This window comes from Eufriesea mexicana, unplaced genomic scaffold, assembly GCF_001483705.2.
Source record: "Eufriesea mexicana isolate 0111107269 unplaced genomic scaffold, ASM148370v2 scaffold474474834, whole genome shotgun sequence".
In the NCBI taxonomy this organism is placed as follows: domain Eukaryota; kingdom Metazoa; phylum Arthropoda; class Insecta; order Hymenoptera; family Apidae; genus Eufriesea; species Eufriesea mexicana.
The window spans coordinates 177,612-195,356 of NW_016907907.1; the positions used below are offsets into that span (position 1 = coordinate 177,612).

The 17,745-nt window shown below is 36.4% G+C and overlaps 3 protein-coding genes across 3 annotated transcripts; 1 reads left to right on the plus strand and 2 right to left on the minus strand.

Moving 5' to 3' along the window:
• Positions 1 to 6,666: 6,666 nt before the first annotated feature.
• On the minus strand, positions 6,667 to 12,307 carry LOC108555437 (ubiquitin-protein ligase E3B). The gene is made up of 16 exons (XM_017911073.1): positions 11,856 to 12,307; positions 11,409 to 11,558; positions 10,963 to 11,290; positions 10,689 to 10,877; positions 10,425 to 10,616; positions 10,158 to 10,347; positions 9,841 to 10,080; positions 9,587 to 9,758; positions 9,385 to 9,503; positions 9,144 to 9,272; positions 8,874 to 9,072; positions 8,513 to 8,813; positions 8,039 to 8,431; positions 7,802 to 7,966; positions 7,622 to 7,733; positions 6,667 to 7,550 (listed from the first exon to the last, which is right to left on the minus strand). Exons 1-16 carry the CDS (start codon positions 12,002 to 12,004, stop codon positions 7,378 to 7,380), a joined length of 3,201 nt encoding a protein of 1,066 aa, XP_017766562.1. The 5' UTR covers positions 12,005 to 12,307; the 3' UTR covers positions 6,667 to 7,377.
• A 910-nt stretch (positions 12,308 to 13,217) lies between these two features.
• Prp19 (pre-mRNA processing factor 19) lies at positions 13,218 to 15,505 on the minus strand. Its single transcript, XM_017911160.1, has 8 exons — positions 15,473 to 15,505; positions 15,102 to 15,251; positions 14,745 to 15,022; positions 14,480 to 14,674; positions 14,251 to 14,406; positions 13,932 to 14,162; positions 13,515 to 13,855; positions 13,218 to 13,428 (listed from the first exon to the last, which is right to left on the minus strand). Exons 1-8 carry the CDS (start codon positions 15,489 to 15,491, stop codon positions 13,284 to 13,286), a joined length of 1,515 nt encoding a protein of 504 aa, XP_017766649.1. The 5' UTR covers positions 15,492 to 15,505; the 3' UTR covers positions 13,218 to 13,283.
• Positions 15,506 to 15,901: 396 nt separating this feature from the next.
• On the plus strand, positions 15,902 to 16,772 carry LOC108555551 (selenoprotein M). The gene is made up of 4 exons (XM_017911267.1): positions 15,902 to 15,997; positions 16,101 to 16,171; positions 16,541 to 16,610; positions 16,671 to 16,772. The coding sequence occupies exons 1-4, from the start codon at positions 15,902 to 15,904 to the stop codon at positions 16,770 to 16,772; spliced, it is 339 nt and encodes a 112-aa protein (XP_017766756.1).
• The last annotated feature ends 973 nt before the right edge of the window (positions 16,773 to 17,745 follow it).

Below are 17,745 nucleotides of genomic sequence, written 5' to 3' on the forward strand. Positions count from 1 at the left end.
CCCGACACGCGTAGCGAAAGGCCGGGAACGATTTTGGCCAACCTCTGCGTCACTTTAAATCCCCGTATGTAAATGACGCGATGACACGTCCGACTGTCGGCGATATATTTCCCCCGTGTAATCCCCGTTTTATCTTACGAGTCTAGTTAACTTTATTTTGTTTACGTTCGTCAGTAATTTATTGCACGTTCCAGTGAACTCGTAATTTTCCCCGGTTTCTCTATTTCACCAGCCGGTTCCCGGTGCCGCGCGTTATTGCGCTCGCCATTGAAAATCGCAGATTTACGCCGCGGCCGTGCAACATTTGCACGCGAGGCACGCGAACCCTCGAATAGCCGGCGTGCTTCCTGTTTGCTCGCCTCTTATCGGTAAACAAAGAAATCAAGCGCCACGCGACGCGTTGTTACCGACCGTCGTGTATTTCCCGCTCCTTTCTCCTCATTTTTCCTCTCTTCCCGACAAACGAAGAACGCGATCAGCCAACAAGATGAACAACCAACGAACGCGCGCACGCCGCGACGTTTTTCCGCGCATCGTCGCGTGGCCATCATCACGTTCCTGTCGTATGCGATTTTCTATTTTTCCCTCTCTCTCTCTTCCTTTATTTCGCGAATAAAAGTGAAACAAAAATACCAACTACCCCCCTGTCTCTTTCACCGCAGACGAGACACTGTCGCGGGGACGAGAAAACTTTTTCTCAGAAACACGCGCGGGGATTGCAAGTTCGCTTATTTAGAAATAAAACCCATTCACGATCCAAGGCGAACAACGTGCCAACAGAGTGGAAGCAAAAGGCAAGCGAATTTAAACTGGCTCAAGCAGCCCCCGTTTAACCCGCGACGACACGGCCGCGTAATTTTAACGCGTATTTGGGACGAGCGGTCTCCGCCGGAGACTTCCTGGTCGGGAGAAAAATCGGAATGGCCCGATAATTGCGTGTCCATTAAAACGTTCGCGGCACCGTGTTACCGGCGGATACCCTTGACAGTGGAAAGCAAACTCCTGCCGCGTAAACAGACTCTCCGGCGCTGCCATTATTTGCCGTAGAATTAACCGCGGCGAAACGCGTTACCCAAACGCCGGCTGACCGCGTGCTGATTAAAAGAAAATAAGTCCCAGTGGCGCCTCGTATCGTAAGACGAATTAACATCTACGCTTTACCAGATAGCACGTCACCCTATCTCTTATTCCGGGAAACGCTTAATCACGAAGAATCGTATAATTAATCGCGACAAATGCAGATATTCGAATTTAATTAAAAAAAGATAAATAAATAAAAAAAGGGTTTAAGGCGGATATATCAAACGGAGGGGCCCGACGACAATGCGTGGTACTATTCGCGGCACCGAAACCATAATTCCGTAATTCCATCCGTAAATAATAAAATTGTCCGAAATCGGGGCCCTATGGCGGAGACTCGTGAAATTATAGGGAGGCCAGGATTATCGATAACGTCTTCTGACGACGAAGAAGCTTTGACGAGATCGGAAATAAAATTTAATGGGGCGCCACGTGTCGTTTAAAGGCGGATAAATCGAACGGAGGGGCCCGACGACAATGCGTGGTACTATTCGCGACACCGAAACCATAATTCCATAATTCCGCAGTTCCATCCGTAAATAATAAAATCTTCTGAAATCGGGCCCTATGGTGGCGACTCGTGGAATTATCGAGAGGCTAGTGTTATTGATAACATTTTCTGACGACGAAGGAGCTTTGACGAGATCGGAAATAAAATTTAATGGGGCGCCACGTGTCGTTTAAAGGCGGATAAAGCGAACGGAGGGGCCCGACGACAATGCGTGGTACTATTCGCGACACCGAAACCATAATTTCGTAATTCCGTAATTCCATCCGTAAATAATAAAATTTTCTAAAATCGGGGCCTTATGGTGGCGACTCGTGGAATTATCGAGAGGCCAGTGTTATCGATAACGTCTTCTGACGATGGAAGAACTTTGACGCGGTCAGAAATAAAATTTAATGGGGCGCCACGTGTCGTTTAAAGGCGGATAAATCGAACGGAGGGGCCCGACGACAATGCGTGGCTCTATTCGCGGCACGCGCGGAAGAAACGGCCCCGCGCGAATCACGGATGCACGGCGAGGAGTATTTGAGAAGCTCGGACGGGGGGAGGGAAAAGATTTATATCGCTGCTTATCGAACTCGCAAATTATACAGGGCCGGAAAGAGGCAACGATTTATGCGCACGCTAAGATGGAAAGTGCGTTTACTCTCTAGCGATCCCGGAGAGCTCTCGTTTGACGCGCGGCGAACATGGAAAGTGGCGCTAATTAGTCGAACGTTCGTTTCCCGGGATTAAAATGTTTAGAAAATTTGTCGAGCTCGAAAGCGTGCCCCGTGCCCGCCCGCGCGCACTCCAAACTTCCAGCTTAATTACATATCGCGTCGACATGTGCGAATTGGTGCACGCGGTAAAATTCGCCGGTGAAATTTTCCGTCCGAATTAATTTTCTTTTCTGTTTTTATCTTTTTTCCTGCCTTTTTAACCTCCAAGCTATGCTACGCTATGTTGTCTTTTTGGAGCATACGCCGCCATAGTGGCGCCTCGAACGGTGAGCCACTACGGCATTTGTTACTTTGTATATCATGCTTTTATATTTGCAATATACACATTATGCTAGGAAATGTATTTATATTATTCAAAAACGTGGACGATCGTAGTCTCGCAGTAGGTTAGGGGTTCGTGAAGTGCACGTGGTAAGAAAAGAGAAGATGACATTGGCGTATACGTTCGATCGACCCCCGTAAGATAAATTATTCTGGCCTTAAACGAAAATTATATTTGGTGTACCTTAACGTAAAAATTGTTCTAATTTTATCACGAATAAAATAGGTATAGAGTGACTAATCGGAATTAAATAATTTTACAAATTACAGCGCGAGGGGTTAAAGTAAAAATTTTGGTAAGGAAGCAAGGTATAGTATACGTTACTCGTTGCACCTGAAACCTTATCGTGTTTCTCGTATAAGACGATTTTTCGACACGAAAAATGCTTGGTAAATAAAAGAAAAGTGAGATAGAAGAAAAGGAGGGAAAAAAATGGTATAATTAACTCACCAGACGACGCCGAAGGCACCATATCCGATGGGTCTGTCGGGCTGAACGAGATCCTGGGTTGGCGGCGGTGGCGGGGGCGCAGGAGCGGCAGGGTGGTAATAGGTAGGGGGTGCCTGGGCCGGGGCCGCGAGGACTGCTTGTCCCGGGTGGGCCCCCGTTGTCCCGCCACCGCCTGTCGCCCCCGCCCCACCCCCCTGCATTAGCGACATAGACACGCTCATGGACACCCGCGAGTGCCGGCTGGGCCCAACTACTGCCATCAAAACTCTCCTCTCTCCCTAGGGGCCACCCTCCTCAACCCTTTCCCGATTCACCGCCACCGCCACCGCCAAGGCCCCTGCTGCTTCAGGGAACCCGGGACACGCCTCTGCTCGTCGATTCTTCCACCCGTTTCTATTTTTCCCCCGCTCACTCTTTCACCTTTCCAGCGAGACACTTCTTTCTCTCTAGATCTCGCCGTCGTCCCAGCAGCGGGACATGCACGTGACACTGACACAACTCGTCGAGGTTGTTTTCTTTTTCGTTTCACCACGCTGTGTACTAGCACGATATATCGAAAGGCCGTTCCTCTCCGATCGAACTGGGTTAGATTTTCGGGAAATCACTGTTACGAGAACGATCGACCGATGGACGCGCGCCGTAGCACCGGAAGCAAGCTTGTTGTTCACTTAGAAGTCAATAGGTCTCGATACGGCTCTGGGTTCCATGGCGCTGTTTCGAAGTGCGCACGGTTTTCCTTCCCTCGTACGATTCGAACGTCGATCGCGATAAGAATCGACGAGTCGCGTGGAAAACGATCGGCCGCCGTGTCGCTTCTTCCACGACGTACCTCGATTTTGAACGTCGCGCGCTCCCAAGTACGGCGGGAAGGGTTCAAGCTTGAGGGACGCGAGGGACGAAGGGGACTCGTGACACCACGCTCGACGCAGCGGCTATGGTCGCGTCCTTTTTATCGCGACTAAGGCAAAAACGATAACATGCGAAGGGTAACCTTCGGAAAGAGGACAGTGTCGATGTCTTCGTGTATGTTTCCTTAGCACGGTCGATGGTAAACGGGGCGTTGCGTGTCGAACGTTTCTCTATTCGGTAGTGTGTCGAGAAAGGAACAAACACTTTCGTGACTCTCTCTCGTGAATCCTTTGACGTTCGATACTCTTCCTGAGCGACGAGAAGAGCTGTTCACGGATGCGTGAATGTCACAAACGCTGGGGTGGGGGAGCGTTGAAACTGAACGTGCCACGTTTTTTTCGGTTTCCTCTCGCTACAGCCACGGTAACGATGTTAGGTTATGTTTGACACACGCACGCAAGCCGTTCTCCCTCTTCTCCGTCAGTAGTTACGCTCAGCTGGCCTCATAACGTTACGATCGGAGGGACGGAGGTGGAAAGGGGGCGGTGCTTGTCCGTAAGAAACACGGTAGCGCGAAACAGAGAAAGGAATGAGGGAACACTGAAAGGCTCGGTCGAGTCCTCGATGGCCACAGCGATTCCGGCTATGGGGCCAAATTTATTCGGCGGTTTGCGAATAACGAATGATTCCTCACTGTCCGGGTCCTACGGCCGAGCCAGAAACACTGCCACTTCTCGTACAGATCAAGCACGCACACACAAACACGAAACACGCGCGCGCGCACACACAAGCGAGAGAGGGAGAGAAAGAGAAAAAGGAGTCTCTCGCGTAGCCGCGATAGAGGGATCGTCGCGGTACGAACTAAACGCACGTCTTCTCGCAGCCAAAGCTTGCTGGCCACTAGTCGAAGGGGAAGGTAAGCTACGCCGTCGACAGCGCCAGCTGCTCACAAAGGAGATCACGTGATCTGCGTATTGACTCAACGCGCAACCGTCCCAGCGATCTTGGTTCCTCTTTGCAAATACGACTATAAAATCGTACCGGGTTACAATTTTATACTCTTTGTTTAATCAATTAATCCTCTATATTCTTTGATTAATTAATTCCTCCCACATTTATGTTTCCTTAGGCAAACGCGAAATACAGCAACGTCTATCGCATACCCGTCCAATTGTTATTTGAAATTCTTACGTCTTCCTCGAGATAGCCCTAGAGACTGATTAAAAATTACTAGATCGCTTCCAAACGTATTTCGTAACTTCGAATATAGTTTCTTTCGAAATTTCGTCTCCCGTTGGGATATTGGATACACGTGTTACGGGGGTAATAAAATCGAATAACGTCGTATAATCGAGTGTGTATATTTACATGATTTTCGTGAATCATTTCCGAATGTATTAAATTAACAAATCCATCGTTCTTCTCTCAACTGCGTCGCAACATGTACACACTTTTATAAAAAATGTTACACAAGTACGAGTAACTCGAGCAAGCCATATACAAAGCGCGCTTTCTGCTATTGATACGATTGTAAGAAAAACTCGATTGTATTGTGTTTTGTGTTAATTCTGTTCGGGTAACGTTTAAAATAGAAAAGTGATCTGTTAACGTGAACAGGTATCGAAAAAGAAGTCATCGGTCTCATCTTACAACCGTAACAATTTTATTTCACATTTTACTCCGTATATCCATGTTTGTATCAATATCCACATTTATCATATACATGTATCGCTCCAACGATAAGTATATCCATAAAGGAAAGTATTATCTGACACTTTGTTCAATTGTACATGTATTTGCAAGGCATGTATTCACAATTAACGTTACAAGAAAGTAACAAACTGGTTATCGCTTTTGATGGAAAATAACAAAGGCCAAAGTTACTGTGTTCCACGTGTTCTCGTTTTTATACATAAACAAAATAATTCTTTTCGCTATTATTCGTACCGCGTGCGTTAATAAATCGTTTAGTACACAATTAAGTCCAACTCATCCGTGAACTCATCATCCTATCTCACTAAAAAGATGTCCGCTCTTTACTATACTTCTACGATATAGGTACAATCAGTGAATACAGGCCTGAAAAACTTACATACGATCGTATAGGAAAATATGAAAAGATTACATCTGGAATAATTTTCTCACGCTAAATAGGCTTCTATCTTTGGTCTGACCGAATTTCCATCGACAATATGGCGAGTCATTTACCGAAGTTACGCGTGAATCACGAGAAAAATAAATTTCGCTGTAATATCGTATTCCTCGCTATATCGCGGATAACACAGTCCTGGTGCTCCCTCTTTTTCTCCTTCCTCGCATTCGTTTGGGCTCATCAAAGACCACGAACAAACTGTAGTAACAGGAAATTCAGCTCGAAACGCTCAAATAGGAGAATAAACATCACAATTTTGTTCGATCCGAACAAACCCCGATCTTTAACTCTCGAACGATTATGGATTTTCAACCCATGAGCGCCCGTGGACAATATTTACAGATATATTTCCAAACATATTATATGAATCTTTTTATATATCGTGTCAAAAATTTGTACAAAACCTTTGCGAAAATAGCTCTCCTCAAAATAGAGCCTTGACTTTCAAATAACTTGAAAATTTTAGAAATTTACGAATCCTTTCTTCTTTCTTCTTTTCCGGTTTTCTCTTTTTTTTTAATTTTTTTATTTATTTATTTATTTATTTCTTTTTTTTTCTTTTCTTTTTTTCCTTTTCCTTGATTATTCACCGGGCACCGATGGGCTCGGACATGACATTCGTGTCGTGCCGATTTACCGATTTAATAGACTAACATTAATTCACGGTACTATAAACTAACAAGCGCACAGTATTAGCAATATTAAGCTCATGAGGTATAGTGTGCTTTACACCATAAATAATCTACCATTTGGCGAGAGGTTGTATAGAATGAAATTTGAAAGCTCGTATAAGAGTTACAAAGTATATCCGATACATAATACGATCTACACGTAAAATAAAATATGTAACGAAATTTGTATAAGCATGCAAGATGAATCACGTGAAATTTTCCGGAAGTGCGTGAAAGTAGCTCATTTGTTATTACAATTCGAAATCAGCCTCGAGTAAAGTTGAATCATAAGAATATTGACGATTTTTTTCATGTAAAAATATAACGATAAAATAATAACGAAAGTAATAACTCAAACGCTAATGTCGCATAAAATTTGTGCGAATTTTCGATTTAATTTCGTTTGGTTTTTTGTTTTTTTTTTTTAACTTTCGTTTTACAAATAACATATATGCGAGTTCAGATTTTATTCGATTTAAATTTCGCGATGTAAATTATTGGAAACATCTCGCCAGACAATTTTTTGATCGCGGCGGTCAGGCACCACTCAATCACTTATAGAAATTTTTGTTAGGTATTTCGAGCGACGATATACATCGAAGTTACCTTAAATCGGTTGTAAATTACGAAAGTTCGAAGCCCGTATTACTAGTGACAGCATAACGTAGCTTCTCCCGCAAGGTACTTTTTTTTTGATAATTTGGCAATTTAAGAAGATTAAAACACGTAGACGACGTAGGTAAACGATTCTGCGGATCTTTCTTACGAATCGTAAAAAATCCCCGTATTACACTACCTATTTTATAAAGAATTAATACAATGAATAAAATGTATACAAAATAGTATGTGGTGTTTACAGTTTCATACCAATTGTATCTCCCGTATCTTCATCGTCTCCAACTTCAACGCAACGAATTGAAAATGGTGGTTCTAAATGTGCGAAACCCAATAATGGTGACTTTGAGCAGCTTGTAACAAACTATGAGGTAAACAGAAATATTAAAACAAAAGCGACCTTGTTTTTAATTACCATATTTCGCTATGTACCTTCAAAAATAAGCCTCTTTCTTCTTCAGAAAAATCTTTTTCTAAAATATCCCATAACCAGCACACCACACGATGACTATCATGAAAACCACCATAATATTGCGTATGCCTTCGCAAATCTCGTAAATCTAATGGAACATTATCACCCGAAATTAATCTCTGTAACTAAAAACAAAAATATTTCAATGATATATTTGTTTAAGGAATACTAAAATCCTCCAACAACGGTTATCTTACTTCTGGAGTTGAAAACAGCGCCAACCATTCGGGATTGATTATAGAACGAAATCCTTTGATAAAAGCGGCTGTTTGATCTTTTATTTGCATATGCATTCTGAAATGTGCCATTAAGTGTATATAATTGATTTTATTTTCGTTAGTAACGGGTACCGCTCGTCCTCCAGGAATCAATTCATGCGTAACTAATTTGCCTAAAACGTCTTCATCAAGGGAGAATGTTAATTCTAATTGTCTAACATCACCTTTATAATGCTTTACAAGAGTAAGACTCCGATATAAGTCTCGATCTAAAGAAGCCAATTCATCCAACCAACTGTATAATGCACCTCCAGTTTGCCCAGAAAATTGGGAAACAAAGAAGGATGCAAAAGGTACGTCTACAACAATGCCCTGTAAAAGATATTATTTACAGAATATAATAAATTCTCATAGGTTATACTTATGTGTATGTTTCTCTTTCTTTTTGCTTACTTCATACACGGCTTTACCCAGCATGCGACCAACAAATTCAAAAAGTTGCAAGTGATTGTCTTGCATGGAGGATGTTGGAGATGGATAAAGTCGATTTTCACTAGTGACTTTAAATAAATTTAAAGATGGATCAAAAACTTTTTTTATTGTCTCCTCTAAAAATTCTTTGAAGACTCCATCTTGATCAATACCAGCTTCAGCTAGACCTTGCTCATTTACAAAACGAACTCTGATTACGCCTTTAAGTGCCTGAGAAGGTAACATTGCTAATTGGCGATATCCGTCCTCCACTATACGTGTCCTACAAAATGTTTACATTAATTATGGTACAACATATCCAACGCAAAAAATATCCTATTACCTGTGAACAACAATAAGTGTTGTCGGTGTACTGTTGCAAGCACTTTCGGTTAAACCTAGAACTGCTTTTTCGTTAGCAACATGCTTACGGAACAGTACGACACGTTCCGAGTGAGGAATAACATGAGGCATTTTAGAAAGAAGAAGAGCAGCACCTCGCCTGCCTTTCTCCAAATCTGCCAAAAAACCAGACACTCGTACTTCCTGTTTAAAAAACGTTTACATTTTGAAATCATATGATATTATACGGAATTAATTTTGTTCAAAATACTTAACTTTGCCAACCAGTGCCCTTCCGGACAAAAAGTCCGTCTACAATCTCGTCGATAAATTGCCATTAAAAGAGTGTGAAGAGAGGTGAACAGAGGATTATTAGGAACCGATTTCACGTCTGGAACATCTAAAACTTCAGTACATAGCTAAACCACTTATCTTTTGTGATTATATATCGAGAGACAACATAATATCAGATATATTATAAAATTATATTATATCAAGATTATAATACACACCAAACAAATTATTAAGCACTGCCTTATATAAAAATTGATTTAAAAAGTAGGATATCGTTACAAAATCGCTAAGTTTGAAAGGATCTTGTTGTTCATACATTTCCATATCATCTAAAATTCTAAAGAAAACATAGTTAATGTTATTTTTAATATTAAACAACTTTTTACATATTTACTTCCATATGTTACAACACATACTTACGTAACATAATGTGTCATACAATCAGAAAATAATATCAACATTTGAAATTCAGGTGCTGTACATTTTGTATTAGCAGCTAAGTGGTCCAAAAATGCTTTTAGACCGCAATGTGGACCCAGTGTTCCCAAAAATAAATACATATGATATAAAATTTTATCTTGATAACATAGACCTATTGTATAATACATACATGTATAATTATCAATGCATCATCAAGATTACTTATATATATATATATACTCAACAATACTTACCAGTTAATATCTCCATCTTCATCTGTGTAAGTGTATGTAGAGCAATTTGATACAGAGAACATATTAAAGCTATCCTAGTAGTTTCTGGACTTCCCAATTTTCTATAATTTTTCGTATTATTGTTCCTATTTGTACGTGCTTCTAAAAACGCCCTTCTAAATATGTTAGTACCAACAGATGTACTTTGTTGGTCTACTGATGGAGGTATCTCTTTTTCAATAAGTTCTGTTAAAGGTTGCCCTAGAAAAATTACATTATAGCTTCTAATATTAATTGTAACATGGACATGTTTATAAAAATAAAACACCTCTCATTACCAATCAGTTGTGAAACTATTCTTCCAGTCCACAAACAGGCTAACTGTGATTTCACATATGGGATAGGTTCTTGTAAGGATGTATCAACCTTCTGTGCAAGCCAACCAAGAATAGGATGCCAGTGTGTTAAATTACTTTGTTTTGCAACTACATATTGCTGACATGCTTCCAACATTTTTGTTACAACAAACTATAACATTTTTTTTTAGAAATAAAATCTATTTAAGGACCTAAATTTAGATTACATATTATATAAGAAATTTATACCGTAAAAGATGGAAAGTATAACTCTTTTAATACTTCATCTCTTTCAATATTAGCCAATTGTATTAAATTAGCTAACAAACACAGTGCATAGCTACCTTCCAAAGCATTAAAAACTATTCTCAAATTTTGCTCAGAGTTCAGCAATTCCAAACTTCTTGCAAACAAATTGTTTGTAATAAATGATGAAATACACTAAAAATGTATGAAGAAAAATATTGCATGCTATAAAATAACATTTAAAGTTATATATTGCTGATTACATACTACTGATGATATATTATTCAGATGATAAATCAATGCAGGTACGCTAAAAATATTAATTAAAAACAATGAAACCAATTTATCTGACATCTGGGAGGAGATTAATGGTCTTAATGCCAATGTAACTGATGCTGAAAGTGCAATTGGTTTTAAAGAAATTTCCGCTCTACGTAATCCTTTTATTAGAAAAGCCTAAAATAAAATATAATAAAAAATTAACTACATCAAAAGAAACTGTATTGAATAATACAAGAACTACTATTAATAGGATAATCACTTGCATAATGGGATAAAACCCATTGTTGACTAGGTGGCCCATTATATTGGCACAAAGCTGGTTCATACCAGCTTTGAGTTTCTCCATTCCTTCCACTTTCTGAATTGCCCATGTTCCTGGTGATGTAAAACTAACTAATGTATGTAATCTCAAATGGATGGATTTATGGTCAGATACTCTTTCTGGTTTAAGATTGTCTAAACCAGTCAGGCAATAAAGTAATATCGTTTTCATCTGTGATATCCATGATATGTAGCGATCTTTGTTTAATACGAGTCCCACATAAGAAATTTCTGGAGACTCTGAATCTAGAGTCAGTACTAAATATCTGAAATATTACTCTTCTTACAACTATTCATAATTTTGTAACTTTTCTTTTTTTTCATTACATATCATTTAAATGTAGCTGTCTACATTTTGAAAAAATACTTCTTATATATACATACCTACATAACTTTTCTATTCTTTCTTGAACTTTTTCTTTTTTATATATGTACAAAAATTTAAAAATAATTTTATACACATCCAAAGCAGGTTTTAACTTTATATTTGTTTCTGTACCACCATCATTGAGAAAATTTGTGTCAAATTCTTCTCTGAAAATTATATTCTTTGCTCTACTATTTTATATCTAATTTCTTCTTAAAGAACACAAATAACTTAAAAAAATTAATAAATACATTAATATAAATTTTCCGCACATTACAGCAAGAAAAAAATACACTCGACAGTCGAATGACCAATGGAAGATTACTGAGTGTAAATAAATAAATATCGATAACTAATCAGAAGAATACAACTACCTTATTTATGATATTCCAAGAAACTTATTGAAAAAGTAATATAATTATCATAAGCAGACACAAATATTTAGAAACGCATCGAAAACTCACAATATTCTTTTACGGGTCAACCATCCCCTAACATAAGCCTGAATTAAGATGACAGCAGCTTCTCTGTCTTTCTCATGAGCCCTTTCTTCCCTAGCGGCCTTCATTTGCTGAAGGAAGCTGTCTCTAGACGGCTCCTCAGCTTTAAACATCCTTGATTTACCGCGAACGCTCGCTAAGCACTAAATTATGCTAATGACAAAACATTGTCAGCTGGTCATCCGTGGTCACTCTAGTTGACACCACGATTCAACTACCCACTAGAAAATCATCCTTTACAGCAGTACACGTCACGTTGATTTCATTCGTGGTATAATCACTCTGACCGATCGGCAGCGAATGCCACTCGCCACACGTTTCTCACCATCACATAATCCGGGTATACCTCCGAATGACAGCCAACTACGACGGCCATTGTTATTAATTTGATTCGAGGCTGAATATTGAGGACAAAGGATATTAGGTTAGGTTAAAAAGCACGTGACTAGTGGCGCCATTAGATCGTCGAAGTAAATTATCGAACTGTATACGTGTTGACCGCTTCGCTCTAAGTTCACTACATAGTCTCATTAAGAATATTTTAGCTATTGGCTTTTAAAAAGTGTATTAAATGTACTAAATTTGAAATTATGAACAAAACATTTTATTTCGTTTACTCGAACAAGTTGTATTTCGTCACTTTAAACGATATACTGAGTAATTGATATATGACAGACGAAAAAGTTTGTTTTACATTTTTTCACAAAAATAATGTTGATTTTATAATACGATGTACTACTATTCGATATTTTGTACTTTATTTAAAACGATATTAAAAACAAGTTCATCGATAATTCATATCACATGCGACTAAATTCTATTTCCTTATGAATAAAATCAATTTAATAGCATTTATTCACTGATTTTTATCAAAACTGCAAGCAAGATTTAAAGAATTATATAAAATATTATCACTAGTGTTAATATTGTTATGATTATTATTAGTATACTGATACTAATTTTAAAACCTAAATCAAGATTAGAGTTTCTTAAAGATGAATATAAAATTTAATTTTTCAATATCTTTCAGATACAACTTTCAATTTAAGAATTAACTGGATAAATGTATAAAAATTTGAACAAGCAATTATTTAAATACATTAACACCATTTAACTCTGCGATCAAAATAGTTAATGAAAATATTACCAGTTGCGAGTGCATCGATTTGATAATTTGCGAAATGTATCTACAGTAGTTGCACTCAAATCCGTCGAGTATGAAGTTTCTTATATTTTCATAAAAATTCTTTTAAAGAATTCAAAATTGATTCTTAAATTCAGATCAAATGATACTTCTATTAAAATCATTTGTCATTGCTTTCCGTGATAAATTTATGCCATAAACACTAATTTAAATTGTTCTTAAATTAATGTACTTTTGTTGCTAAATGCTTAAGATAATCCATAAAGTTTTAGAGTTCTGTCCATACTGGTTGATGCTATATATTGCGCATGTTTTCCGAAACGAACACCAGTCGCGGCTGCTGTATGGTCATTAAGCACTTTTAGTTCTTGCCACTGTTTACACAAGTACACTCTGAAAGCAAAAACAAAAATATTAATAAATAAATGAGTATTTCTGGTATAATTTAACTTAAATACATTAAGTAAAATAATCCTTACCTTACGTCTGTTCCAGCTATAGCTAAATATGTTCCACTTTGGTCAAAGCAAATATCTTTAACTTCATATGAATCTTCTAATTGAAGAGTTTTGAAATTCTTCAATTTACGTAAATCCCAAAGTTTCACACAAGAATCTTCTGCAGCGGTAGCTAAATAATAACCATTTTCGGAGAAACTAATCGCCGTAATTGGTCCTGAATGGCCTGGAAAATTGGCTACATTCGACTGTTCCTTCAAATCCCAAATTTTTACCTGCGAATCTTGTGTACCAGTGCCAAAAATTAATCCATCAGGATGAAACTGAGCTGTAGTCAAAAGTTGACCAACTTGTCCAAGAACCTAAATCAATATAAACATAACATATTGAGTCAAAGTTTAAATATCTATGAAAATTACTTTTTTTTTGTAATTATACCTTAGTCAATAATCTACCAGTACGTATATCAGAAAATGCCCAATGTTGATCCAAAGAAGAACTTAGTAAATAATCGCCTGTTGGATGTAGAGACAATCCAGTCACAGGGGCATCATGAGCTTTCAATAACAAAGTTGTTTGACTAGTCCCTACATTCCATACACGTATTGTAGTATCAGGTGATGCAGTCATTACTATATCCTCTTCTGGATGATAGATTACTCTAGTAACCTAAATATCATTAAAACAGAAATATTAGACATTCAATAATATTTGTAGGAAATATAAACAGTTAGTGGGAAATAGTAACAATTTATACCTTTTTAGTGTGTCCTTTTAATATTGCAACAACTTGCTCTGTATCTTTATTAAATACTGTTGCATTCTTATCAGCACCACCAGTTAAAATCTTACTGGTATCTGCACTGTGAATATCAAGCGCGAGGATGCCAGGAACACTAGCTGAATGGAGACCCTTGAAGGTGAATAAATAACAATAGTAATGATGTATGAAAAATCAGTTACACAAATAAGAAGCACAACATTACAGGATGTGATGCAAGTGTTTGAAATGCTCGAATACTATCTTGTGCAAGCAAATTTTCAGGTATTGAACGTCCGCGACGTTTTCTTTCTTGTGTGAGTACTGTAGCTCTTTCCTGAAGTTTCTGTATCACATCCTCAGTAATACCAGCTTGTTCCATAGGCTGAGCAGCTGTACCACCAGCTTCCACTGCAAGTGCCTATAACATAATTCATTGATATAGATTCTGAATATAAAATTACATAAAATTGATATAATCTTGTTCATACAGGTTGTGGAATAGTGGTAACTTGAACAATTCCAGCTTGAGGTTTCAAAGTAGCTAATGCTTCTCTGGCTGCTGTTACTTCTTTTGTCAATCTAGCAATTACACGACATGCAGCATCATGTTGATATAAAGCATGAGACAATTCTTGTCTAGCAGTTTGAAGCTGCTGTCTAAGTGTAAATGAATGCAACATAACAGCATCCCATTCATCTTGTAAAATCTTCAATATAGCTGGGATTGATGTAGCGCTTGGTGGTTTAGGTTTGACTATTGCAGTAGCTATAACATAATAAAGATATTTCTAATACTTCTATATGCTATTCAACAACAAATATGCAAAGGGAAGAAAATAACATACTTTTAATATCAATAAGCTGATCTGCAGTTAATTCCTTTCCAGTAATAGGATCTACCCCATTTTCAGCAAGGTATTTTTCGATTAATCTTTTTTCAAATATGGAACCAGATACTGGAGACACAACTGGATGTTCCGGAACTTCATTAGAAACTGAAAAATAAATCTTTATTTATCTATGAGATTAGTGGTAATGAATAGCATTGTAGGTTATGTTCAATTCTTGCCGGTATGAAACACTAATTTTATTACAACGTAATTTTATTACGACTAATTTATTTCTATTATTGTAATATTTCACCACCATAATAAAATTAATATAAATTTATTAATTTTTTATTTAAAAATAATTATATAAAGAAGAAAAAACTCACTTGCACAAGAGAGCGCCATTTTCACATACGCGGGACGTGTTTACTGCGCATGACATTTAAGTCAATTTACTATAGTATTTCTATAAATTTAATAAATTTAATTTTATATGATATTTGTATACAACGTATTTTATGCAATTATAGTAAAGAATAGAACAATTATAATATATTTCTATATTATAAAATATTTAAACTGTTAAAATGCTATATGACATATTCAAAAAATATCAAATATACAGATAAAATATTTATAACAATAAATAAGTTTTAATGAACAAATCTTTATAAATATTTTCTTCGTATTGGCTGAACATTGTTTATCTAATGATATATGTAAGCGAAATTAAGAATCTCTTTCTCTACGAGAAGTCCATAATATTGAAGAAAGACTTTATATATCAGTTCAACTTCCGTTTTAGTGAAGTAAACATGGCTCCTACGGTAGCTGTCATCTTTTTTCTTGTATTCGCCTTTACAACTTCTCATATTGATTCAACAAGCAATTATGCATTTGCAAGAGTCGAGGTATTAAATATATTGACGTTTAATTACACAAATTTTATTACATTAATATGTCATTAATCTAAGTTTAATCATTGTAGTTTAAAATACCAAAAACTTATTTCAGAGTTGTCGTGGTTGTCGCTTAAGCCGGCTCCCAGATGTTAAACAGTTTATCTTTGAAGATTTACCCAATTAGTATCCTTAATTAAAAATTATTGAGCTATAATATTCATTCGTAAATTGAGTAATTGTAATTTTCTTCGCTAAAATATTATTCTTTTACTTTTGTACATTAATAATATTGTAGTTATGATCAAGAACAGATAATTAATCAATTAATCTTAAGATTTTTGATTACAGAATACCTGATTGTTTTAATCTTTTATTTTTTTATCATATCTAGGCTTATATCTATAGGCTTATATCTATATAAATATTTTGTTTGAATTATAATGTTTGGAATAATAATTTTGTAATACTAGAAAAATCTTTATTTAGTTTCTTATTTTAATTAAAACCATCTTTATAGCAAATAATTACATAGATCCTTAAAAATTATTCTAGTAATAATATTGAATTTGTGCATATTCAAAATGCAGTTCCAGAACTTCTTTTGTTCAATGAAAATAAAGAGGTACAATGTGATTAATACGTGTGCATTACATAAGATAATTAGATGTTTTCATTCTTTTAGGAAGTGGAAAGATTACCTTTGTCAAGTTTGACACGAGAAGAATGCAATAATCTGTTAATATCTAAAGGATTTACAAAAAAGACAGAAAAAGATGAAATATAAAAATAAATGAAGTATTAATGAACATCTGTAAATTTTGAAAATCATTTTAAAGCATCCATTATAGCATAAGTTACTTTGATATATCTCTGTTGTGCAATAAATTTTCTGTTTATTGTAGTATGTTTTTATTTTTATTTGTAAATAGAACTAGGTTTTACTCTTCCAAAAAAATTAAATGCTTTTTGATAAGTATTAATTACAGTAAAAATAATAAACGTACTTCAGGTCCAAAGTTGATATATCTAGGGTACTAAAAGATAGCATTATATATATATAAAGATATGTATATATATTGTACTTTATTAGATAGTTCATAGTGGAAGCATAATTAAAGCACAAAATAGTAAACAATATAGGGACCTTTTGATGCACGAGTTGCTGTCTTTGAGTACCTCATTTTCACATAGATGAGGGAGCAATGTATTTTCTCCCTGTGGAGCTGCAATCTGTGATACAATTACTAGATCCATAATGTGACAAAACTGATCATTATGGAATGCATGGCTTTCTTTACTCAAAAGTTTTAGTTGTTGAGCTAAGGCAAGTAGAAATAAATAAAATGACATGTTATCCAAATTTTAATTAATAAGAATACATTTAATTAAAATACTTTGGTACATTAAGAAAGAACTAGAATAACTGAAATTTAATAAAAATTGTAATCTGAATTATTTTATTACAGATGAGATTGAAATAATTTTATTCATAATAACTCCTGATACAACTGAAAGTTTTGTAGTAGAGTATCCTGTGCATGTTCATTTTATTCATATTATGCACAATATTGTTCTGTCTTTATGGTAACAAAGATTTATTTTGGTAAGCACATTTAACATATAAAAACAGAAAAAAAGACTTGAAATCATTAAAAAACGTTATCAAGACAGAATCAGACATCAGATAACAACAAAGTTCTGCACTATAGATTAAATAACCTAAGTAGAATAATTTACGGTTTAAGCTTGTGTGATGT

Bases quoted from the DNA above. Each gene is read 5' to 3' on its own strand.
- LOC108555437 (XM_017911073.1), bottom strand. From the start codon at position 12,004: ATGTTTAAAGCTGAGGAGCCGTCTAGAGACAGCTTCCTTCAGCAAATG. The intron at 9,073-9,143 runs GTATTTTGAACA...TTAAACAGGAAG, and splicing joins GCACTGGTTGGCAAAGTTAA to TACGAGTGTCTGGTTTTTTG. The intron at 7,734-7,801 runs GTACATAGCGAA...TTTACCTCATAG, and splicing joins AAAGAGGCTTATTTTTGAAG to TTTGTTACAAGCTGCTCAAA.
- Prp19 (XM_017911160.1), bottom strand. The intron at 14,407-14,479 runs GTAATGTTGTGC...TTCACCTTCAAG, and splicing joins AAACACTTGCATCACATCCT to GGTCTCCATTCAGCTAGTGT. The intron at 13,429-13,514 runs GTAAGGATTATT...TTTTGCTTTCAG, and splicing joins ATAGCTGGAACAGACGTAAG to AGTGTACTTGTGTAAACAGT.
- LOC108555551 (XM_017911267.1), top strand. From the start codon at position 15,902: ATGGCTCCTACGGTAGCTGTCATCTTTTTTCTTGTATTCGCCTTTACA. The intron at 15,998-16,100 runs GTATTAAATATA...AACTTATTTCAG, and splicing joins ATGCATTTGCAAGAGTCGAG to AGTTGTCGTGGTTGTCGCTT. The intron at 16,611-16,670 runs GTACAATGTGAT...TCATTCTTTTAG, and splicing joins TGTTCAATGAAAATAAAGAG to GAAGTGGAAAGATTACCTTT.